This window comes from Pelophylax lessonae, assembly GCF_965119305.1.
Source record: "Pelophylax lessonae genome assembly, chromosome: 5".
Classification (NCBI taxonomy): domain Eukaryota; kingdom Metazoa; phylum Chordata; class Amphibia; order Anura; family Ranidae; genus Pelophylax; species Pelophylax lessonae.
In genome coordinates this window covers 404,316,234-404,342,395 of record NC_138772.1, presented here as the reverse complement: position 1 = coordinate 404,342,395, position 26,162 = coordinate 404,316,234, and the positions used below count along the sequence as shown (strand labels likewise).

The 26,162-nt window shown below is 42.3% G+C and overlaps 1 protein-coding gene across 2 annotated transcripts in view; it reads left to right on the top strand.

The window, feature by feature from the left end:
* Positions 1–26,162, top strand: part of KCTD1 (potassium channel tetramerization domain containing 1) — a 226,102-nt gene that overhangs the window by 153,381 nt on the left and 46,559 nt on the right. For both annotated transcript variants that reach the window (XM_082259559.1, XM_082259558.1), the window contains exon 2: positions 9,123–9,301. In XM_082259559.1, the coding sequence (XP_082115685.1) occupies positions 9,123–9,301 (179 nt within the window). The remainder of the gene's footprint in view (positions 1–9,122; positions 9,302–26,162) is intronic.

The window sequence follows — 26,162 nt, the reverse complement described above, 5'->3', positions numbered from 1 at the left end:
AAAAGACACAGGTGCAACAAGTTCAACCTATGTGTGAGTTTTATGCTTAGGAATTCCTATAGTCTTGTATATTGGGCTCACTGAGGGAAATCTCTAAAAGGTTTCTTTTTTTTTTTTTCTTTCTGGGAAAGGGAGCTACACATTTTTAGTGATCTTACAGTAAAGAACCCCTTTCACAGTTTAACTAACCCTCTTTTCATCCAATCTTAAATTGTGGCCGCATCACATCATGAGCTTTAATGAGCAGGGCTCACTTTGGCACTTGGTGCAAAGCATGAAGTCAGCTGCAGGATGCTGAACAGGTCCAGGGCCATGGTCCATTGCTATGGAACCCAGTCCCTGAAGACCCCTTCAGAGGTAGGCCCACCACGACGGGCGAAACCTGGACTTTAAATACAGTTCAGCATTGTAGACAGGTAAGACGGATTCCCCTTTATCTTTGACTGTTATTGTAAAAATGGGACTATATTGGGAATGTATTCACCTTCACAGTGTAAGCTTTTCAAACTTGGCATTGAAAGAGAAGTATGGGATTCAGTGTTTTTCCCAAATTATACTTACCTAGGTGGATGCAGCAATGGTCCGATGCTGCATCTGTCTCCCGGCGCCACTGCACTGAGAACCGAGCAACCGAACACCGCCAATCGCTGAGTTCTGACAGCTCTCTGCTCTGTCCCCTCCTCGCTTATTGGATAGCTGAGCTCTGGGGGGCAGGAGTGGCTGGCTTAGCCTCTCAGCGGGAGGCTGAGCCAGGTGTCGTGGTCGTGATAACGCGGTGCCTGGACTGACTTCTGTGACGTGAGCAGAGAGCGGACTTCAGACCACACTCTGCTGAAAACGGGTCACAGGAGTTCAGAACAGACTGCACTCCTTTGATCCATAGGAGATGTAGAGCTAAACGAGCTTTGGCTGTACATCTCCTTTAAGGCTGGGTTCACACATATGTGATTTGGGAACCAGCGCGATTCCTGTGCGGGTTCCCACATCGCATATCTCTCACAGGCAGTTCACACTGCCCTATGCAAACCGATGCAGATATCAAAATAAGTTAATGACATCACCCGATCAGTTTGCAGATCGCAGTGCGAACTGTGAAACGGTGCAGAAATCGGATCGCATAGGTGTAAACACCCATGTGATCCAATTCCAGTGCGGACCAAAAAAAAGGGTCCTACACCATTTTGGTTCGAATGCGATACAAATTCAGCCATACAATCACACATGTGATCTGTACAGCAGTGCGGTGCGAATCACATGCGATGTCTAACATCGCAATAGTTTGAACCCAGCCTGAAACTCAACTACTCCAGAGCTTAGTCTCAGGTGTTTCCTTATAAGGTATTCGGGTGCTTCTTCCTGTGCCTTGGTCATGAGGATTTGTTACAGGACAGTCTACACCTGGGTTACGGCATACACCATTCTGAACATGCTTTCCTTATACTTTGAACCCTATTCCCACAGGGGGATACCCTCACTTGAAGCTATGACAGAGGCCTGGAGAAAGGGAGCTAATGCAAAATTGCAGGCAAATCTTTGTTCTACCGAAGGTCCACGTAGCACACAATGCAACCCTAGCACCAGAGCAGGATCTAACCCTGATCTCTGCATTGGATTCTAGCTCTATTTCAGGCACGCAACAAGTGGCCTATTTAACAAAAGCAGAATTTTCTGCATCAATATCACTTGTCCTTGAGCAGATTATGGCTTTAATACAGCCATCATTGTCCAGCTCTCAAAAACGCCATGCCTTCTCTCCTACTACTCAACCTGAGTGGAATCCGGTTATGCCAGTCCTAGAGGAAACCAATGGAAATGAAGAGGAGATTGGGGCAGTATTGGAGGAAGCTGCAGAAGACTTTTCTTCCCCAGACTTACACCATATTAAAGAGGGAGGTTTACGCAACTTGTTTGCTAGTATTGGAAAGATCTGTCTGCAAAGCCTTGGAATTGTGCAGCCAGACCCAGACTTTTACTCTTATTTAGTGGAAAAAAAGTTTACAAAGAAGTGGGCTAATTCTGTGGTTGATCCCACCATCCCTATCCTAAACAAACATTTTACTATGCCTGTTAAAGAAGTGCCTTCTTTCATAGATTCTGCAGAGAGAAAAGTTGAGATGCTCCTAAGCCTCTCTTTGTTTTTCCAGCCCTGTAACCGGCTCTTGCTGCCATTTCAGTATGTCAGACTGCAGCTAACTGGACTAGGGCAAGGAACAACCAACATGACCCTATTTTAGGATTGTTCTATTACAGAACAACTACAGCAATTGCCCAGTAGCAAGGAGTACATGGAAGGGCAACGCATGTCATACAAAAAAAAAGAAAAATTCCCAGATCAACTTACCAAACAGCCTGCAACAAACTGAATTGTCCTGTCTTAACAGTGCACATTAAAAACAGGGGTTTCGGAGCACACATATAGTAATGGATAGATGGAGGGCAGGTTTGCCTGGAGGGAGCCCACTCCTTTTTAAAGGCACAGGGGCGCACTGGACACCCAGCAAATAAAAATGGCAGCAAAGGTGTCCAGTGCACCCCTCACCAAATAACCAACAGAACAAACAGCAACTGCCCCAACCTACAACTGGCCCTAACAGCAAGCACCACATGGAAGGGTGACACATGTCAAACAAAACCAAAGAAATTACAACCATCAGTATTATCGTACCTAGAAATCCTTTTTTGCCTTGTGTGAACACAATTTCAATACCAGAGATCAGTCTGTACCTCATATTCTGGCCTTTCTATAAATAGGTCTTGACCAGAACTTGGCCTTAAGCCCTCTTAAAAGTCAGGCCACGGCCTTATCCATTTCTAAAGACGTCTGGCCTAACTCTCCCTTGAAAGAACCTTTCTTCAAGGTGTATTACTACTTAAATTGTTACTAAACCCACAACCATAAAACCGGTCTGTATAAACAGTAAAGCTTGCTTGTTATACTTACTGTGGTACCTAAGAGGTAATCTTCCGCATTGTGTATATAGGCTGTTTGATCCAGTCTTCTCTGATCCTCCCATTCTTTTACTGTCTCCAATCTCTGCTCATGCTCAGTTTGGTGTGTATTGTTAGAGAGTTTTTTTTTTTTTTCTTTGGGAGGGTGCATGTGATCTGCACTGGACCAATCAGCACAGTCCGGACAGAGGGTCAGGGGTCATGCAGCCTCATAAAGGGTCAGGGGTCATGCAGCCTCATAGGACAATCGTGGGAAAATGAAAACTCCTCCTACAAGCTTTAACCAGTGCTCACTAGACACTGATAGAAGTCACAAGACTGCCATATACTGCTGATGAGAAAAGGTATTTAGCAGTTTATATTTCCTAAAAGAATTGCATTCCAATGTTCTGTGTACTATGGGAGACCAGATATGGTGAATGCAGGGTCCTGGGTTTAGTAACACATTAAGCCACCTGCAGCATGCTGCGCTTCTTTGGGATTTCAAGTTAGTTCTCTCTGCCCTGCAGAAACCACCCTTTGGCATCATGCACACAGAACATTTGCCATCTCTCCTAGTCACTTTTCCTTCTGGCAGCACTGCTTTGGTAGAAAAAAACGCTTAATGCTTGTAAAACTCTTGTACAACGCTTTTATTCATTTCATTGGGCAGAATAATTTATGCTGGCCATTGAAGTGAATTAACGCTCGTTAATTGCTGTGTATACCTTTTACTGTTTGTCCGTACTGTACATGTGGGTGTAATACCTTTTAACCCCTTATCGCTGGCACATTCCGGCCCTTTAAGAGATTTCTGATGCTGGGAGACAGGGTGGGGTTTCTGATCATGTGATGGCCGTGATTGGCTGTCACAGCAGTCACATGATCAGAAAACTTCCGATCGCAAGTAGAGGTCGGTAGCTATCCATGTCGGGAGCGCGCAGGGCACAACTCTGTTTACATTCAGATACACATATATGCTTTAAGGTCCACCGGCTGAGAGGCCTCATTTATGTATACAGCCGGCGCAAAGAGGTTAAATAAGTTTGTGTTTTAAGCTGTACTACACTATGAAACTTCTCCTTTGTTTCATTTGCCCATTATCTGTGGATTTGAGTGTCGGCTAGAGAGACAGATCTCCTCTGTTGTTATACTAGAGCTGATTGCCGGGACCCTCCATATTATTCAAAGTGCCCTGTGATCTTTTCTCTGCTTAGAGGCTGTCTATGGGGCGAGAGGCACCTGAAAACTGGAAGCACTTATATGGGTTTGAATGTCACTTAGGCTGCATTCACATCTGAGCGTAGCCTCTTTCCGGCGTTTTTATGCACGATCTTGGTGCATTTTTATGTGCGACTTGCGTGTTTTTTTTTTTTTTTTTACAGCATTTTTGAGCTTTGGCATTTTTTAATTAATCAATAGAGAAAACTATCATCTGTAGCATCATTTGTTGCTAGGCATTTCAGCTTTTTTTAGCTTTTCCTTGAGCTTTTATTTTTTAATTCTTATTATTCATTTATTATTATTTTTTTTCGCTAAGGTTAGGTTAGGATTAGGAATTGGGGTTAGGGTTATTTATTATTTTTTTTTATTTTTTTTTTTAGGTATTAATAATACTACTAATAATAATAATAATAAATACCCCAAAAAATATAAATAATCATAAATAAATTCAATAATTAAATACTAAGTAATAACAAAGAAAAACTTTTTTAAAAAAATGAACCCCTAAACCTTAAAAAAATTATAAATAAATAAACCCCCTAAAACTAAATAAATGCTTTATTAATAATAATAATAATAATAATATTGTAATAGTATTTTTTGTTTGGCTTTTTGTTTATAGAATATTAATAAAAATATTGATAATAATGTTTTTTTAAGGTTAGGAGTTAATTATTTATGTATTATTACATATTTATTTTATTTATGATGATTTTTGTTATGTGTGTATTTATTTTAAATGTATTTATTCATATATTATTACTATTGAATTTTTTTTGCATTTGAGCAGAAAATCGCATGACAAAATGTGTGAATGCGCACAAAAACGTGCAAATGGAGCGTTTACATTCAGTTGGGAATAAAAATTTGCAAAAGACACTCAAACCTGCCCAATTCGAGCTACAAAAAAAGCTCCAGAACTTTTCTGAGCTTCAGGCATTTGGCTTCAGTTGACTTGTAGTGGAGAAGTGAACCATCGTTCCAGCGTTTTGGAGCTTTGAGCTTTGAGTTGTGAATGGGGCCTGAAAGCATCTTGAGTCACTGGTGGACTTTTGATTTTTTTTTTATTATTCGTATTAGTTTTTTTTTTTTTTTTTTTATTTTGTTTCACTTTATGATTGCATTTAAAGGGACACTTATTTTTGTTTTATTTCATTTTTTATGACCTGTATTCAGACATTTGTGAGCGCAAGTTTTAAACTTCTTTTTTTTATTGTATAGATGTCAGTTGGAAAATGGTGCATGGATGTATTGAAAGGCAATGTGAAATAAGAATGTTTTTCTCTTATCATACATTTCATACCCCCCCCTTGGTACTGTGTTTCCCCAAAAAAAAAAAACCTACCCTGAAAATAAGACCTAGTGTGATTATCAGGGAGGGCTGCAATATAAGCGCTACCCCGAAAATAAGCCCTAGTTTAAAGTGATTGTAAAATCTATAATCCACTCTATTACAGTATTATATATTGTACAATATGTGTGTTTCTGTAATATTATTGTGCCAAATACATTAGTTAGAGCACCGATCGGCGCTCACTTGACCTCCCGCTGCTCTCCTCCTCTTCTCTCGGCTGCCAGCGGGGGATTTTGTGCAGTGCAGTGCTCGGAGCAGGAAAGAGAGCTCCGGCAGATCACGTAAGTGCCCAGCCATGCTGTAACTAAGGTATTTGGCACAATAATATTACAGAAACACACATATTGTAAATTATATAATACTGTGTTATAGTTGGTTATAGAATTTTACAACCACTTTAACGCGGTTTACACTGGGGATTGCTGACAGGCAGGAAGGTAGAGAGGGAGAGAAGACAGGGGGCACAGGAACTGGCAAATACATATTACATGATAAGACCTACCCCGAAAATAAGCCCTACTATGTATTTTGTTGTCAAAATAAATATAAGACCCGGTCTTATTTTCAGGGAAACACAATATTCACATACTTCTATATGCTGGAATGTTGCAGAAGTCATGCAAGTAGGGTCTTCCAATAAGAATTATGCCAAGCGGTAGGTTTTTGTTTGGCGCTTGGAATCTGAGTTATTTTTTCATGTCCTGGGCCCCACATTTACCCTCAAAGGGAGTTTGTTACGTAGTTCTGTCCTGTTAAATGATTGCTTTTAAACATTCATTGTCTCCCAACTCTTGCATATTAGTGTATGATTAGACTGCATGCCTACAGCGATTTTTGGGAAAAAAAACTTTTAATTTTGTTCCATTTTTCCTGCTCTTTGCTTAAATTAATCTCTAGATAAATGTTTTTCCCACAGGGCTGTGTTGTATGACAGTGAGCTGTACATCAGACATTTTTTATAGCATTTGATAATGGTGTATCCCATAGTGCTTTCAAACTAGTTTGTTTTGGTAAAGGTCACCTTGAGAGTTATTTTCAAAAGTCTAAATTTCGGGCCGTTTGCAGTGTGAATGACTATTCGTTGCTCGATAGCGATTTGTCCACTGACAGAATAAAATCATTTCCACGATTGAAAGTGATCGGTCAATAACAACAGCAACATATATAATTCTGGTTTACGCAATACAAGACAGAAGACTCTTTTTGTTTCAGTTATAACATACACGGTATATACTTTAGTTAAAATGGTAAGGCTCCGTTCACATCTAGGCGTTTTTGGGGAGTTTTTCTGCTCTAGGATCAGCTCTCAAAACGCCCAACAAGACAAATCCTATTCATTTCAATGGCCCCTGTTCACATCTGAGCGTTTTGACGCTGTTTACAAAACGCTCAAAAAAGTACATGAGCTTCTTTTTGGGCAGATTACAGGCGTTTTCCATTGGTATCTATTCAATCAAAAAACACCTGCACAAAAAACGCCTGTAAATCGCTGTAAAAATCGCGGTAAAAATACGCTCGGGTGTGAATGTAGCCTAAAGGTTTTCGCTTCAGGTCCATCGACATTAGCTGGGCCTATTGTCGAAATCGACGGTAAAGTTGGGACCACTAACATCACAAATGTCGAACGATCTTTCCAAAAACTACCAGTTTCTGACAAAATTCTATATGTGTATGGACAGCATCTCACAAGTGCGGCTGTACAGGGAATTATTGAAGGCTGACAGCAACACAAATTCAAGTACTTACACATAATGTTTTTTCATACATAAATGACATGTATTATACATAAATAACTACTTTACTTTGCTTTTTTTATATCTGTCTGGAGTTTATTTTTTAAGGAAAATTAAGCTTAATTCTCAGCACATGTGCAGTCTCTTCTTTTAGTTTAAATCCTCCTCCAGCTATACCCCCACTGCTGTGGATTGTGGCAAGAGTTAAAGCAGAACTAAAGTTTTGCTGTAAAAAACAGTAAGCACCCAGGTTTTTTTTTTGCAGAAGTGACCTGCATGTTCACTATCTTCTTCGACACTGTAAACTGAGCTGCACATGCGCATCTCAGGTTGCAATGTCGTACCAGTCTCTAAATGCTGGGATGATTGGCTCCTGAGCATGTGCAATAGGCCCGAAGAAAAAGATGTCCGTGCTGGCGAGGGCACATTGGACAGGTAAGTAGTAATACCTTTAATTCAGCTTTAATACAGCTATGGGGCTGTCACAGGCTCTCAACAAGAGAGCCCAGCTATGGCCATCCTTTCTGCCTAGGTCCACTATTCATTGAAGCCATACTACAGCTTCTGTGATTGAAACAGGATCTAAGAATGAAGGCTTACAGTTTATTCGTAGAAGCTGTAGTTAAGCTTCTTTGAATGGAAAAGCTAGGTGGAAAGGATGGGCATAGTTGGGTTCTTATGATGAAAACCTGTGACATCCCCTTAGATGTAATAAGCCCCACTGCATCAGAAGATTGCGGGATGAGGCATCAATGTAAGAGGATTTCAATTAAAAGTAGAGGCATCAGCACAAGGGACACATCCTATTGACTGTAAGTTGTGTCCTTTGTGTTGATTTTTGTGTTTTTTTATTTTGTCTGCACTTAGGTTTTAACATAGAGACTATTGTAAACCTCATTCTGAGAATGTTGGCTCTCTGGCTTTTATGCTGACCCCATGGCTTCCATTCTCTTGAATTACTGACCCAGCATATAGGTAAGTAATTCAAGTGACTTCTCACTTCACATGTTTTTTGCTTATTCTGCGTCAGTGACTTAAGCTGGCCATTCACTGATTGAAATTTGACCGGTTCAGCAGGGATCAGGGATTTTGATCAGTGTGTGGCTGTCCCTGCTCGACAGAAGTCAAAGGGAACGTTGGAAAACTTTTGCTCATCAGTGTGTTCTGCAGGTCCCACTGTCAGAATACAGAATTTATCCATCCACCTCGCTTATGTGGATGAAGGAATCTGTTGGCTGAACGAAAAAAAAAAAAAAAACAGCTAGCTTAAGGGCTCTTTCACACAGGCGGACCGTTCAGATCCGCCTGTCCGTTTTTTTTGGTGGATCTGTACGGTCCCCCATGCATTCCTATGGGGCATCGGATGTCAGCGGAGATATGTCCCCTGACATCCGATCCGTCAAATCTGGATGGATGGAAACCCTATTTTCCATCTGTCCAGCGGATCAGATCGGATGGGAACGGACCGACGGTTCTTTCCCATCCGATTCCCCAATAGAGATGTATGGGGAACTGACAGCTGGGTCTCCGCACACAGCGCGGAGACACAGCTGTCATCCTCCTGCTCAGCGGGGGATCGGCGGATTGATCCCCCACTGAGATAAACGGAGTCGTCTGACGGGCGGACAGTGTGAAAGGGGCCTTAAGTATCAAAGCCAGTGCTAACTTGACCACTACCACTTTCAGCTGGAGGTCAGCAGTGGCTGACTATGGATTTCACTAAGTGAAGATTATCTCCTTTTAGGACTAAATATTCAGATTCTTGCATGCCCATTTGGAACTGACTTTCTTTGTTTTGTTTTGTAGGAGTGTTGGCACTTCATTGGATGCGATTTATATATGTATAATTGGACTTTAAATGTATCTATAATTTCTTTTCCCAGGACACTCGACCCAACATGTCCAGACCTCTGATCACCAGATCACCTGCTTCTCCTCTGAACAATCAAGGCATTCCTACCCCAGCTCAGCTCACTAAATCTAATGCGCCAGTCCACATTGATGTTGGTGGCCACATGTACACAAGCAGTTTGGCAACACTAACAAAATACCCAGATTCCAGGTAAGGATGCTGAACTTGTTGTGGGAAGTATGGCGAATAAAACAAGGGTTTCTGCTGGCAGTGGTAAGCTGTTTTATTAAGGATTGAGTGGGGGGGGGGGGTATATGTATTACAAAGTAAATCTTCAAAAGAATTGTTTAAAGAGTCTAAAATGTTTGAAAGAAATACAGGAGCTGCCATTTCAGACTATCCTAAAAATTCTAGTTGTGTAGCTGTTGACTGAATTGATCCCAGGGCATCTAGACCTCTAAGCTTTCTGAGTTACTGATCCAGGTGTTCCATATTTTGGGTCACTGACCTAAACCGGTTTGGAGGTTAGGAAAATGAACAACCTTTAGTTGAACTCACTAGCATTCCTGATGTTGGCTACAAATCTCCAGCAACAGAATTGCTATAGGAATAACTTTTCTTCCATTGGTTAGGCTCCATTTATACTAGTCAACTCAAAAGCTGCTTGATTTTCAGTGCAACTTTGGAGTCCAACTTTGATAAGACTTTTAGGCTGGGTTTGCAGTCCGCAGTCCGGTGCCTGAATTTGCACCAGAACCTGACCCAAAACTGCACAGGACCCTTTCAAAACCGCACAGCGTCTGCACCGGACTTGTGGGAATCTGCCAGTCAGATTCACATGTTATACGAATTGGATAGGGTTAAAAAGGCATCCAGTTCACATACTGTATATGTGAACCCAGTCTTACACTCTCTGACATTGAAGTCATGTTAAAGTCGGATCAAAGTAGTGTAGTAACCTTTTCTGAAGTCCAAGTGACTTCATTAGTGTCATTTGGAATGGCTCTTATAGAGCTACATGGCATTTCATATGTCCTGCGACTTTGGGTCTCACAAGTCGGATCCTAAGTTACACAAGTATGAAAGGAGTCTGTTTTGTGGCTGCGGATGACAATTAGGTCATTTACATGCACACAACCATCTTGCTCCCAGAGAGCAAATTAAAGTTGCCTCCCAACTGCTCGTGTTTACGCAGCATTTTATTCAGTTCATAAAGACAAATATTTTAAGTGAACTGGGCAAAATGGTCAGGATTGAAATTTTTCCACCTGTAGCTTTAGCTAAAGCTATCACAATTGATGGTTACCGATACCATAAAATGGCAGAGAAAGCCAACTGATAGAAAATCAAAAAAACTTTGGCTGCCCTTATTTTATAGGCTGGCACCTATTGCACAATGAAATGTCCTCGGATGCTTTCAGTTGCATTGGGCCTTGGGCAATTTTCAGGGTGTGTATACTGCTCAGATATAAATATGCCAGTTTCTCAGATTCCTTCCCAGAATTTCCAGCAACATGTTTTTCCTGGAACTCTGGTAGTCATTGTATGCTATTAACACTGGCCCGCATCTTTTTGTTCAACTAATCGTTGGCGTGGATCTCATTTCTTTTCAGCCGTGTTTTTGTCTTTAAGCTATTTTCATAGATCATATGAAGATTTGTAAAGCACTGTATGCAAATATATTCTGCTTATGGGAAAATATTTGATTTCTGCAGAAAGCTTATCCATATTCCTTTTTTGTGGGGGCTTTTTCTTGGGGATTGGCCATACATAAATTGACAAAGCTTTAACGGTGAACTCTGGGAAACAAACCCGGTCAAACCTACACAGGACTTTTACTTACCAGTGTGTTTGTAGTACAAGGAGGATATATCACCCTACTATGGAAATATATGATGGAGTGACAGAATATGGGATGATTTTACTCAATATGCATTAAAAGCATAATTGTTTTAAAGGCTTATTTGTATGTCATATTGTGCTGCTTAACCACTTGTCTACTAGGGTATTTTTTTTGTTTTTGCACCCCTTAGAATGCACATTTTAGGCCTGAAGGTTAGTTAAACTCCCAAAGATGGGGGTTTTCTTAAAGCAAAGACCCTGGAGAATAAAATGGTGGCATTGCATTTTTTCTTGTCACATATTAGTACACAGTTTATCAAATGTATTTATTTTTTGTGAAAAATACAGTAAAGTTAACACAATATATTAATGTTTTTGAAAAATATATAGCATGGGATGTCATGAATAAATGGATACTCAACATGCCAAGCCTTAAAATTGAGCATATGCCCATGAAACAGTGACAAACTTTGGTACCCAAATTTGTCCATCGGCATCACTTAAAACCTGCTTCGTGATATTATTTCTGAGATAACTGTGGTCTAGAATTATTGCTTTCACTATGACTATCATGTCAATATTTACCATGTATAGTGCAGGTATTGTTTTTTGCGCATAAGCACACCAAGAGTAAGCATGCATTTTTTTGTTCCCATGTATGTAGGGGTTTACATTTTTTTTTTATTTTTTTTTTTGGTACTTTATTATTATATATAATTTTACAATTAACTTTGTTAATATAATATAGGTGCCAGTAGCCCCTATGTGACAGCATTTTTCTGTGGCCCCTGATTTCTCCCCTGCATTCTGCTGAAGTGAATACCTTTGGTGGGCTATGGGAGTAAATTACTTCCACATTCAAGCCCATCACCTGCTCCACAAATTTAAACACACTTCCAGGTGCTATAGCAGCCATGAGTGTGTTTAAAACCCATCTCTACCAGCCTCCGGTTGTAAATGGTGCTGGTAGACAAGTGATTAAAATGCATCTAAACCCAAAAATGAAAATGTAATACAGTGCAGCTTACTAGTCCTTTACATGTAATGATTGCATTGGTTTCCTTCTCTGTGTTTTTTTTTTTTCACCTAATAATCCTCCACATAACACATGTTCTATTAGTGGCTACGCTTTTCTCTCTACTGTATCTATGGAAGGAGCCATGCTGGAAATCAAATATGTCTGCATTTGTTCATCTCTTTAAGACTCAGTTCACATATATGCGAATCAGATAACATGTGAATCAGACCAGTTGTCAATGGAGCCGGTTCACATTCATGCGGGCCGGTTGCGCTGTGAATTTAAAAAGGGTCCTGTGAATTTTTCTGTCCGGTCCAGGTGCAATTTCAGTGTCAAATTCACACCTAAACCGCTGAATGGAAACCGCACTGAAACTGAACTGGCATATATGTGAACCCAGCCTTACATGGCGAATTGATGGGACTAGTGGTTTACACAATAAAGATGATGTTCTTTGTGCTTTCTGCTCATCTCACATGAAGTGACAAGGACACTGCATTTATGTCAGGATCAAACAATAAATTCAGTACTTGCTAAAAATGTTTTTAGCCTGAAAAGTAAAAACAAATGCTGCTGCCACAGCTATGGACTGCTAAGCTGAAATATATTAAATGATTGGTTTTGGGTTTAGATACTCTTCAATGACGCTTTCACAAAAGTATGGACAGACGTGATGTGTGTATGAACATAAAAGTATGGACAGACGTGATGTGATGGGTGTATGAACATAAAAGTTGCATATAAGCCTTTTAAAGGGTCCGTTTCTAAACTAAAATTTTAGTTGGACCGGTCATCCAGATTTTTTATATCTCTTGGGGGGCCTTTGCAGCTGTTGTCACCCTTTAAAAAGGGGTTCCAAAGTCCCAACCTCTTCCTCTTTGGATTTCATGCATTTATATTTCATCTGTAAATAACACAACAGGGTGTGTGTGAAATAACCCGAATCTCCCAGGTGGTGAATTATGGGAGGGAGATTTTGCTGTCTGAGTATCTTGGATGAAGGCCTACCCAAGGTTAAACTATCTTTACCTAGATTGCAAGCTCTAACGATCAGGGCCCTCTGATTCCTCCTGTATTGAATTGTACTGTCTGCCTTCATGTTGTAAAGCGCTGTGCAAACTGTTGGGGCTATATAAATCCTGTATAATAAAATTACCATTCAGATGGACCCTTTACTTTTGGTAGACAGTATAAAGTGAACATTACCTCGTGCTATGTCTAACCAGTAATCACATTGAACAGTAGTGTGTGGTTGACACATTTTTCATAAAACTTTAATTAGCTGCTAGTTATTCTAATTCATCATATAATCAAAGTGGTTATGCACATATCCTTTATGTTAAACCGTTATTCATCTTTTTCATGTTTCACAGAATTGATATCTTGCCATGAAAAGCAGTCTTGATGTCTGTATAATGCTCGTTCAACCCCTAAACCCGACAGTCAGCAAAGCCATTAAAAACAGGAGTTTCATTCAAATAAATTCACAGTTTAAGTTCTCGCTGAAATAAAGAAGGTTTTTGGAATGTGTATGTGTTTTTATGTACAGGTCCGCCGTATCTTTAATGTCCTACTTAATGTGGCGGCTGTGGAAAACTTTTACAACTTACATTTTCAGGCCAAGTCCTCACAGTTACTACATCATTGATTTTTCCTCTTTCCTCCCTAAACGTCAACAGTAGACATGGAAGCCCTACAGCTTAGATAACAAATGAAAACCCTTCCTGTCTTAGAGCAACAGAAACAGTCAATGCAATTATAAAAAATGATGCTTTAAAATGTGTTTCTGCCCCACAGAGGTGTACGTCTCCATCGTGAAAAGTGATGGTCAATTAAGACCCCTCAGAGTTGACATGAATGAGATATACTGTTAGAAGTAGCACTTTTATTGTAACAAAAGCCGATATTGGGAATTTGTATCTACACTCAGCTTCTGTTAATTTTTGTTTTATCTATGGATTCATTTTTAAGATGTATGAATAAACTGGGTTTTGGTGTATATGCAATTCTTTGTGAGGGGGATAACACCTGTCAGCCTCCTAAATGACATCTAACCTTTTATAAAACATTATGACTGAGGTACAAAGCATGAGGTTACAGAATATATGGAGTGTCTTTTTTATATTTTCTAGCCCATTTTCAACCACATCTGGTTTTGGGTGAGCACCAGTGGGTAAACACTAGGGCTGAAACAACTAATCGATTAATGGACAACTAATCGATTATGAAAATAATCGTTAGTTGCAGCCCTAGTAAATACAGGACACCAGTCAGCTTCTTATTAGTACTTTATGCCTCCCCCTCCTTGTAGTAAGCCATATTGTTTTCTCTCATTTTGACTACCTCGTATTTTCTTTGTATTACATGATGGGAAGACTTTTGAAGAAAACATCATTGTTTAGCTTTTAAACAACCTTAGAAGTTTGACATAATTAGGAATTCTGGCAGGGATATCTCACCACTAGAACTCCTTGACAGTTACGAGGGAGCTTGTGATCCAGCTTGGCAGTAATCATGTAAAAATTAAATATTCTTCTGGAGACTCAGGTTTAAAGTATATCTGCAAATGCCGCACCACAACGTCAGTGCAACCCTGTTGTGCGATTTGTGCCCACTAAATGTGACAAGTTTTGCCCCAGCCACGAAGCATTGCAAATGCGGCATGAATACAACTCCATCCGGCTGCCTTTGCAGCATTGTGTGTGTGTGTGTGTGTGTGGGGGGGGGGGGGGGGGGGGTCATCTGCCTCTTTTTACTGACCACAAGTGTAAATTGGCCCTAATAATTCTTAGCAGCCAGCCTTGTTATCCAGAAAGTGTAGCTGGTTCTTTGACCTCCAATGCAGCAGCAAAACATGGTCACAAAACACCCCCCCCCCCCCCCCCCCAGCCTAATAACTGCAATAACAGCAACATACTGATAAAATTAAAGCAGTATTTAACCCAAAAGAAAACATTTATTGTATTGCAACTTACCGATTCTTAGCTGTAATGGCTTAATTCGTTTTATTTTTTAGGCTTTCTTCTATTCTATTTTCATCTGGTGATCAAGCCAGTAAGTCTGCTTTTCAAAAGAACAAGCTCTTTTGCAGATGTATCAGTTACAGGGATAAAACAAAACATTTAACACTGTCAGAAGTAAAAGGAAAAAGTGTGCTGCTTAAAAAGGTATTAGATGGAGTTTGGCTTCAATTTTGCTGCTGTCCAAAGGTGCCCCCTGTGCTCCTTCATCCAGTGGGGGCGCTCTAATACAGGAGATGTGTTACTGGCCAGATCAGCAGAGTGAAAAAACCTAAAAAAAAAGGAATGCAGCCACTTCATCTAATGATTAGTAAGCTGCAATTGTATATTTCATTTTTGGTTTTGGGTTTGATATAACAGAATGATATAGAGACATATTCAGGTATCTAAATTAGTTGTGTTTAAAACGCATTTCACTTAAAACACATAACATGCTTTGTTTTTTCATTTCTCCCTGAGTTCATCTGTAATCCTTACAATTGATACCTCTTGCTGACCTGCTAGGAAGGTTGTTGAATGTATTTTTGGATTCTGATGGAGTAATCGACTGTAAAGCTTGTACTCTCCTTGGACATGGACAATGGTTGGCTAGAGAGTGTACATTTCTACTGATGAACTCCCTATGAGATCAAATGATCTGCACATGCACTTCAGTAGCACTGGGAATACTGACTTGTTAATTGTAAGTCCGATGTCAGGAGTAATATACTTCTGAGATGACTTTAAAGCTGTTTTAGATTAACAAAGTCTGACTGTCTATTTAGTGAGCTGCACCTTCAGTTGCAGACTGCCAAACAAAATGTCATCTGTTCTGCAGTGCCTTGTGGCGGGGTGCAGTGTCTCGTCCATCTCTTGCTCCCAGAGTGCCCCCGCGTCAGACGTCTTGAGGGAAGGCAGTGTCTTTGCAGATGGGAATGAGTTTTTGTCTTGTACTTGCCAAACTTTTAGCTTAAGGAAGAGTGACCCCGCGAACATCCCCCCAGAAACTGGCAGTTGCTCCAGTATGAAGTTATTCATGTCATTTACAGGGACTTCTTATTTGAAAATAAAGCTTCTTCACTACTTGCTTGACAGCCTAGAGATAACCAGAATATATGAGCTTGGAGCAGCTGAAAGATTTTCTTTGGTAGGATTGACTGCTCTGTACTGTACATAATTACAGAGGTGCACAGAATAAATAAATCATCTAGAGTAAAACATTTGATTATGTTTAAACATTAATATGCCAGAATTTAGAGCCCTTTCGCACCAACCTGCATACTGAAACCTATGAGTGCTGGTGTGACATGTAAAGGAGCAATGAGGGTGGGTGGGATGCATTGTTACCGTGCATCACATGGTTTACTATTCTCTCTCTCTTCTTTTATTTATTTTTTTATTGAAGTATACCAAAATTACACTTTATTCAGCTCTATTCACCACATCATGCTGCAGTATGATGACATAATGTGAGGTGCATGTTTTGCTTGTGCACGCAATTGTTATGGACGAGCCCCCAACTGTTTTTTGCTTGCGTATCTATAGCAAGGTTACTTTGCGGTACAAACAAGGAAACTTAGACCTTTGTGGTGTATATAAATGTGCTTTTACTATGCAAAAGCAATCTGTACATACAAAACTATTACAATATTTAGGAGCATAATACAAGACTAGCAGATACAGATAAAGATAAAGCAAATATACTTAACTAAAAGAAGTTTGCAGCCATTGAGTCCCATTCCATCCACATGGCTCAGGGAAGTCAGCAGTTCTTGCTTCATGGATGTTTCTGTGTGAGACTGACTTCTTGCAGCTTTGAGCAGTCATTTAGACTTTTGATTAAGGAATATTCCATCCCCCCAAACCAACACCCTTTGTCCTGAGGAGAAAATGGCTTGCTTATCCATTGTTTGACTTCACCTTAAAAGGGGGAGGTAGGCTTTGTTATACTGCATTCCAAGTCTTAAGGAAAAGAAAGGTATGACCTTGTATGGCTTCTTGACCAGTGATTACAATGCATTGGTGAGCCACTGTATTAAATGAGAGAAATATGTAATATCCAATTTCCACAACAGTGCATTGCATAGAAATGTAATCTTTCTGCATTTATATGCAATGCACCACAACCCACCTGCACACAGGGTTGTGTGAACGGGCCAGAGAGGAAAAAAATGTTAATCTATGCAGATTAAAGCAAACACCGTTAAAGATTTGGGAGAGAGGAGCCTCAAATATAAGGCCCTCAACCGGGGTTCATTGATGCCACATCCCTACAATTACACTAAAGAGGAAACTTAGGACCCTACCATCAGAAAAATATCGATATTGCCCAATATCTAGGGCATTTTAAGGTTTGTATCACTCATTTTTAGACATGTATAAATAATTAAATTTTTTAAATATAATTAAGGTGTGGTACCATTAAAATCCAACTTAGTTTTCTCATGGCGAGTCCTATGTTTTCTCTATAGCAGATTAAAGCAACTCAATGGACTAAAGACTTATGACATCCTTCTACATGTGAAATAAAGGTGGTAGTGGTAAGTGATGTGTTTCCAACATAGCATGTCTTTCTTAAATACCTGCATAAGAATACTGCCCCTTAAAGCGGAGTTCCACCCAAAAGTGGAACTTCCGCTCATTTGCTTCCACCCCCCACCCTCCGGTGCCACATTTGGCACCTTTCAGGGGTGAGGGGGGAACACGTACCTGTTTTCGACAGGTACCCTTCCCCACTTCCTGGAGACGGCACCGCGGCACTGTCCCTCAGAAGTTTGGCCCCCTCCTCCTTCCCCCCCCTGCCGAGCCAATCTGAATACGCAACATGCTTTGCGCATGCACAGTAGGGACCCGCCTGTGAAGCGGCAAGGCTTCACTGCTGGGTTCCCTTACCGGCAATGGCGGAGGCAGCACCTGACAGCCGATGGAAACATTGGCTGCGGTGCTGACATCGCTGGACTCCAGGACAGGTAAGTGTCCTAATATTAAAAGTCAGCAGCTACAGTATGTGTACAGTATGTGTAGCTGCTGACTTTTAATTTTTGGAGGGGGAGGCTGGAACACCGCTTTTAACTTGTATGTTACAGCAGATTTCTGAATCTTTTTAGGCTCCATTTACACTAGAGCGACTTGTCAGGCGACTTAGCCTGACAAGTCGCGGTCCATTGACTGCTACAGGACCCCTTCTAATAGGAGCGACACAAGTCGCTCCGACTTAGAAAAAGGGTCCCGTACTACTTCGGGGCGACTTGCATAGACAACCTGCATAGACATTCATTATATGAAGTCCGTGCAAGTCGAGCCGACGTCGCGGTGCACGGGACTTCACAATTTGCCCCCGAAGTAGTACAGAGTCGTGCCGCTGCAGTGTGAATGGGCACTTATAGTGTGACATTGTATAATGTTGGAAGCCTTACATATTGAATACTCACAACGTAATATTTTGTTGAGCTGCCTTTTGTAGCAATGTGCGGCAGGGTAGATCCCCACATCGCTTATGTGGATGTGGGGATCTTTGAGTTTTTCTCCAGCCCGCTGGTTGCATGTAAACTTGGCTTTAGGCCTTGTTCACACAGACCCTACTTAAGCGTACGTGTGAGGTCTGTGTTTGCTTACACAGGTGATTGACTGTGATGCAGGTGTGGTCCCCTAACATACACTGTCTGCATTCGGGGACCCGCATCCACACTGCTTTCAAGTTGGGTGCCGCAGCTGTGACTGTTAAGCTGCTGCCTTCTAATTAAGATGAATGGGACTGCCTGCATGGGGATGCACGTAACACCTTTGCATCCCTGTGTGGGCAAACACAACTCTTGCATGGGCTTATGTCCGTATTTGTATAGTGTTTTATTTCCTCATTACATGCTCAGGCTTTGCTTCCAGCTGTCCAGTGCTGCACAACCTGCTTTACTACTTCTTCTCACAATGTGCATTGAAGTAGCCAGCCCATTGAAAACAATGCTGTCCACGTGCAGCTGATCTCTAAACCGTTGGCAAGCAGTATTAGGCTGGGTACACACTATAAGAAAATTGGGCAAAGGATCGTCCGGTTTTGCTCAGTATTTCACAGCAAGTCGAAATCAAGGATGGAAATAATGTATAAAAAAGGCTTTTTTTTTTTTTTTGTTTTTTTTTGTTTTTATTTATGGTTTCTGATCATGCGCAATCTTTCATATCTGATTTTTCTCGTACGAAAACAGTACACCTTAAACAAAAGTCATTAGTTCTGTTCAAAAACGGGAAAAATTTGGGACTTTGGGCCTTCAGAAATTTCTGTTTGAAAAGTCTGTATCGGATGTTGAAAGTTGTGTACACACTATATGAAAATTGAACAATCGTGCCTCGTATGGAATCTTTCTTCTGATTTTCTGATAGAATGTACCCCACTTGTTGTAGTACACATCTCTACTGTTAGTAAAACAGAAAAATTAAAGAACAAACAGGTAAAATGTGACTTGCATAAACAATGACTATGTGCCCTATTCACATCGTTAGGTCATGCCAGTTTTTTTCCCATGCAGAAAACTGCACACACATTGCAGATTCCTGTGCAGAAATAAAGGCAGATAGAGAACATTTTTTTTTTTTTTAGTGCCCTTGCTGAATGCGTGCAGAAAAACTGATGTCTCTGGACCAAAGTGGGAACAAGGCCTAAGGCAATCCTTTCTCAACTAGGGTTCCTCCAGAGGTCGTTAGGGGTTCTTTAACCACTTCAGCCTTGGAAGGTTTTACCCCCTTAATGACCAGGCAATTTTTGTGATACAGCACTGTGTTGTTTTAACTGACAATTGCGCGGTCGTGCAATGCTATACCCAAATATAATTGATGTCCTTTTGTCCCCCATAAATAGAGCTTTCTTTTGATGGTATTTGATCACCTCCACAGTTTTTATTTTTTGCTCAATGAACAAAAAAAGACTGACCATTTTGAAAAAAAATGTTTTTTACTTTCTGCTATAAAACATTCCCATTAAAAAGAAAATGTAAAAAATCTAATTTCTTTATCAGTTTAGGCCAATTTGTATTCTGCTACATATTTTTGGTAACGAAAAAATTCCAAAAAGTGTATAGAAATTGCAAGAGTTATAGCGTTTACAAACTATGGGATAGATTTATTGACTTTTTATTTATTTTTTTTATTTATATTAGTAATGGCGGTGAACAGCAATTTTTTTTTTTTTTTTTTTTTAGCGGGACTGCGACATTGCGGCGCACAAATAACACAGTAACACTTTTTGGGGTCTATTGACACCAATACAGTGATCAGTGCTAAATAATATGCACTGTTACTGTATAAATGACACTGGCAGGGAAGGGGTTAACATCAGGGGCAATCACGGAGTTAAGTGTGCTTCTAAGGAATGTTTTCTAACTGTGTGGGGGGATGGACGGACTGCAGTAAGAGAGAGATCGTGTTCCTGATTACTAGGAACACACAATTTCTCCCTTCCTGTCTGACAGAACAGCCGTCTTCCTTGTTTACTTAGGCACAGTCATTCTGTTAGTCTCCTTTAAAAGTGCGAGGGGCCGGCAGTGATCGTGGCCGCTGGTCCTGCAGACTGGCTCCCGCTGTTGGGAGCGTGGCTTCGGGGGCGTGCGCACGCCCCTTAGAGCCTTAAAGCATGTATGGGATTTTGCACTTAAAGCGGTAGTGTTAGCTCATTTACGTCAGGAGGCAATTGCAAGATGATTTTGCATTTAGGTCCCGGACCTAAGACCCTTCAGTTCTAACTCCCCTGTGTAGTGAATTTTCCGTCTCTGGCCAGGAGATGTCAAACATATAGCACTTAAGCTTAATGCAGATACATCTGATTTATTCCATTTCGGCTCACATAAAGCCGCTCCGTCTCTGCTCAGCTGTCTGATGTGTTAATATGTAAGTAATTGTCAATGTGTTCAGGTGTTGTCTGTAATCCATATGCAAAAGTTAAGTGTCCAGGATGAATGAATGAGATGTGTTTAATATGTAAACACTTATCAATGTGTCTGTAATCTGTATGCGGAGCCTAACTGTTAAGTGTCCAGGATGAATGAGATGTGTTTAATATGTAATTGCAAGGGACCACATTCCATTGGAAAGTGGGCACTAGCTGAAATGAATTTCCTCTGGTATCATGAAATTTAATATTTCATTAAGGCACATTGACACTTTTACCTACAGGTAAGCCTATAATGAGGCTTACCTGTAGGTACAATTAATATCTCCTAAACCAGCACGGTTTAGGAGATATTTGCAGTGCATGCAGCCACTCACGCTAGTGGCGCATGCGCTCTGAAGGTCCGGGGGGACCTTCAGTTTTCCTTGCCGGGAGCTTGCCGGAAAATCACTCCCGCGCGCATGTGCGGGAGTGACGTCCTCACGACCCCGGCCATTCACAGCGCCGGAGCCGCCGAACCCGGAAGAGACGCTGAGGGATCATGGCAGCGCCCGCAGCGATGTCCAGGGGTCCGTGTCGGGGCTTCGTTCTAAGGTAAGTAATACATAATGAGCTAGTATGCGATGCATACTAGCTCATTATGCCTTTGTCTTACAGGTTTTTTTTTTTTTTTTTTTCGGGTTTACAACCGCTTTAAGGGCCTCCCTGCCACAGTATATGTACGGTGGGTGGTCATTAAGTGGTTAATCAAGGAAAATGTCTGCCTCTTCTGTAAGTAACCACTGACAAAATTGAACTTTTTTAGCTATTTATAAGGGGAGATTCTTCCTAATGACAACAAATGTAAGGAGCATCCTTCCCAGTAACCATACCACTACATGGGCTGTAGATGGAGTTCTCTGAGACCTTCTGATCTTTTCTATATCAATGATCATTTTATGTCAAGATCAGATTTGCTTTTTTTTTTGTTTGGTATTCACACCTCCTAGTGACCTCTTTGGGTGGGTGGGTGAATTTACTCCTGTAAAATGAATGATTTGGATGGGAACAGGTTATCTGTACAATTATTACTGTAGTTATTATTGATCTGCACCGTTGAGTCTAGAACACTGTAGGGATATACAATGGCTATAATGGCAATATAAAAAAAAAAAACATGAAATCCTTGGAATAAGAACAGCGTCCAAATGTGTTCATAATTTATGATTAATGTTGGGATAGAAGTACTGTGAATTATTTGATGATGATGATAACTTGCCTTTGTTGCACATGAATCAATAATGCAGATAAACAGTCTGTTTTATACAAAGTAATAAGACCCCCTTTGCTGAAGAAAGAACACAAATCACACAACCTCATTATAAAATAAGCTTTGTTTCTTTAATGCTTTCACTCGTTTGAAATGTTTCCCTGCAGGGTGTCACTGGGGAGAATTTAAAAAATACCATCTTCTTTGTTTTGAAATACGTTGTTGGCCATACCTGGGTAAACACTTGTGAGGTACACAAGAACATAATGGTTTTCATTATGCTTTGAAGAGCGTGTTTTGATCTAACTTCCCCCCGTGTATTTCTTTAAGTAAGGAATTTTCCATGCTTGTGAGAACAGCCAATCATAAGGCAGTTAAAAATAAAATAAATACGGTAGTTCAATCACTTAAACAGGTTTGGCCACACACATACATTTTGATAAATTTAGAACACAATTTATTGAGGAACAACAAATAATGGAAACCCCATACAAATAAACCAAATTACAAGTTAACTGAATCACCAACACAGCCCCAAAAATGAGACAAACTAGCTAGATGAATATTGAAATGTTAAAGGGTAATTTCACTTTAATGAGGAAAAAATAGCAAATAAAGAAAAAATGTATATTGTGTATCTTTCCTTTTCAATCTGCAGCTGCTGTAATTTTCTGAAAATGCAATGCAATATGGCTACCTGGAGTTGTTCTGTACACAGAATGTGTACTGACCACACCCCAGGAACATCATTTCCTGCTTGTGTGATTGGCTGTCCAATTTTCCCAGAAGTCCCTAAGATACAAGTTAGACTTCAAGCATCCCCTGCAACAAAAATGTCATTTTTGGTGAGATACTCCCAATAGGAACAGGTCTAAAGGGACGCAGGCCCAGCAGATGTCCTCATTAGTGCTCTGCAGCTGCACAGCTGATTAATATTTATGAAACCACTCCCATTAAACCCACTCGGCAAATAATCCTTGCAATGTACATAGATCACCTAGAGGGGAATGTTTTTTTCTCTTACGTCCTCCGACAGTCGCCGCCCACTCACAAGTCTTCACCAATGGGTATTGACCTTTGCTCCGTAGGAGTAGCTAGGCAACAAGAATTGTTAATACAAAAGCTTTTAGCATAGACACACCCCTAGGGGCTGTCCCCTCAGTCAATACCTCCCTGCACCAGCATTCCCAACTCAGTTTGACTTTGCCTAGCTTAGGAGTAGCTGGCTTTCCTGTGTTGGGGCTCAGTCTCAGCCTTCTACCCTTTTATTTGATTTTATTTCAAGTATTTTTCTCTTTTCCTTGCTAGCTGTTGTTTTGTCAGCCTTAGTTTAGGGATCTTCTGATGAAGAATCATCATGCGGAGCTGGGTCTCGGACTGGTCGCCCTGGATCCCAGGGCTGAGAGCCAGATGGATCCCCAGCCTGCCATCGAGCGTTCAGCTTAGGTTTTACCCTGGCACATTGAACGACCCATCCCTGTTCGCTGCAGGGATGCTGCCTGTGAGGTGGCTACCTCACTGGACGCCATGACTGCGGTCCACAAGCATCCTGGCTGCGGCACTCCCTGTCTGCCCTGATAGCGGTTTGTCGCTGGAGACGGCTCCCCACGCCATCTGGTACGGTAAGCACCTTCTGTGTGGGGACCTTCTGTATGGGTGTCAGTCTGTGGCTGTGTATTACCCTCCATGTCTGTGTAACTGCGGGCTCCCTGTCAGATCCCTGTGTGGCTGCACTGCCTGTGGGCTGCGAGGGGGGGCCATCCTGCTCTGCTGTATATTATGCTCTGGGTGCAGTTTGTGTGCAGACGTGTGTGTGCGGCGGTCGCTGCGGCGATCCGCCATTTCATTTGCCTGTATACTGTGACTGGCCCTGTCCCTATGCAGCGCCGTGTTTTGGCGCCATTCGCCGCCATTTTGGCGGGCGGTACTCATCATGCACATGGCGGCGCCATTTTATTGTAGCCTTCTCCCTCGGCCGAGTGGCCATTTTGCTGGAGCCTTCCTTAGGCTATATCAGTCAGCCAGCATTGCATCACTTCCTCTTTCTCTGGGAACAGCGATCGGTGGCAGCAGTCTGGTGTGCTCTCTCCAGGTTTTTACCTTCTTGTCCTGTCATTCCTTGCTCAGTATTGTCTATCCCTGCGGGGTCAGTGCATACAGCAGTGTGCGGTGGGCTGCGCTCGCCGTGGTATTAAAGGGCCAGTACCTTTATTACTTTTCTGTACTGGGGCATGGATTCTCAGGATAGCAAGTTTCCCCCCGCCCTGGTGGGGGACCAGGGGGCTGCTGCACCCCCCGAGGGGGCCGATCTGTCCACTGTAGTGGCTTCCTTAGTGTCTCAGGTGCAGATGCTGCTGGCTGAACGATCCGCAAAAAGGGCCAGGTTATCCATTTCCTCTGATTCAGAGGGCGATGTGGCTGCTGTGGCTGGCGTGCCCTTCTCAGGGTCCCTCTCATCTTTTGACCTTGTGGGGTCTGAGGGGGAGCCTGAGGTGGAGGGGGTTGATGTTTCTCTCCCTGGCTCGCCTGAAGAGCTTGCACTCATGAATGAGCTGATTGCTTCCATAAAGGACACCTTGCACCTGGAGGATGAGCCTACTCCTCCTGCTAGGATGTCTTCCTTTGGGACACAGAGGACTCGCAAATCAGCGCAGGTTTTTCCCTGCCCTGCTGAATTTCACCATACGGTTAATGAACAGTGGCACAATTTAAAGAAGCCCTTTGCTGTGCCAAATAAGTTTAAATTGCTTTATCCGTTTGCACCTGCCACCGACGAGCGTTGGTGTGTGGCGCCTCCGGTGGATCACGCGGTAGCAGTTTTGAACAAAGCTACTGCGGTGCCTTCTGAGGATACCCCGGTTTTCCGGGACCCTACGGACAGGAGAATAGAGTCTCTTGCCCGTCATGCCTATATGGTGGCTGGTTCTATGCTGAAGCCTATTTTTGCTTCCATTATGGCGGCACAGGCTGTTGCTGATTGGACCAAGATGCTCAGGCGCACCTTGGCGGCTGATTCCGCTTCACCTACCACGTTGGCTATGGTGGACCAGATCCATCAGGGTGTCATGTACTTGTGCGATGCGGACTTGAATTTAGCTCCCTTGGCTGCGCGCCTGTCCAGCGTGGTGATACTGAATAGTCGTCTGATTTGGCTGAAGAATTGGTCGGTCGACCAATCTTCTCGCAAGACGCTGGCGGATTTTCCCTACGCGGGGTCTCGCCTTTTTGGCGAGGCTTTGGATACCCTGATAAAAGGGGTTACGGGAGGCAAGAGTACTCTCCTGCCCCAGTCTTTCAAGCATAAGTCTTTCCGTGGAAAGCGGAATTCCTCGTCTAGGCCCTCTCAGGGGTCCTTTCGTGCCTTTCGGTCGCAGTCCAAGGGCAAGCCCTTCAAAGGCCAAGGCTCCCAGAAGAAGCCGTGGGCGGGGAAGCAGAAGTCCGGCCAGTCCGGTTCAACTTCCCATACCACTTCCGCCTGAAGGGGCGCCCTCACCCGTTTCTGGGGTGGGGGGACGTCTGCGCGGTTTCCTACAACCTTGGCTGGCCCGCATTCGGGACAGATGGGTTCAGGAAATCGTTCGATCTGGTTACAAGATCGAATTTCTCTCTCGGCCAGCGGGCAGATTTTTTCCCTCAAATCTTCAGCTGTCTCCGGAGCGCTTGCAGGATTTGCACCTAGCGGCGTGGGACCTGCGGACCCAGGGGGTGGTGGTCCCGGTGCCTCATCGGGACAGATTTCGGGGGTTTTACTCCAATCTGTTCACTGTGCCCAGAAAGGAGGGCAAAGTGCGTCCGATTCTGGACTTGAAAGCTCTGAACCGCTTTGTGCGGGTTCGCAAGTTTCGCATGGAATCCCTGCGCTCAGTGGTGGCTGCCCTGAGTCCGGGGGAATTCATGGCCTCCATCGATCTGAAGGATGCGTACCTACACATCCCCATTTTCGAGGGTCACCAGAGGTACCTTCGATTCGCCATTGCGGAGGATCACTACCAATTCGTGGCGTTACCTTTCGGTCTCGCTTCAGCTCCGCGGGTTTTTACCAAAGTGCTGGCGCCGGTTCTGGCCCTGTTGCGTGCACAGGGCATTGC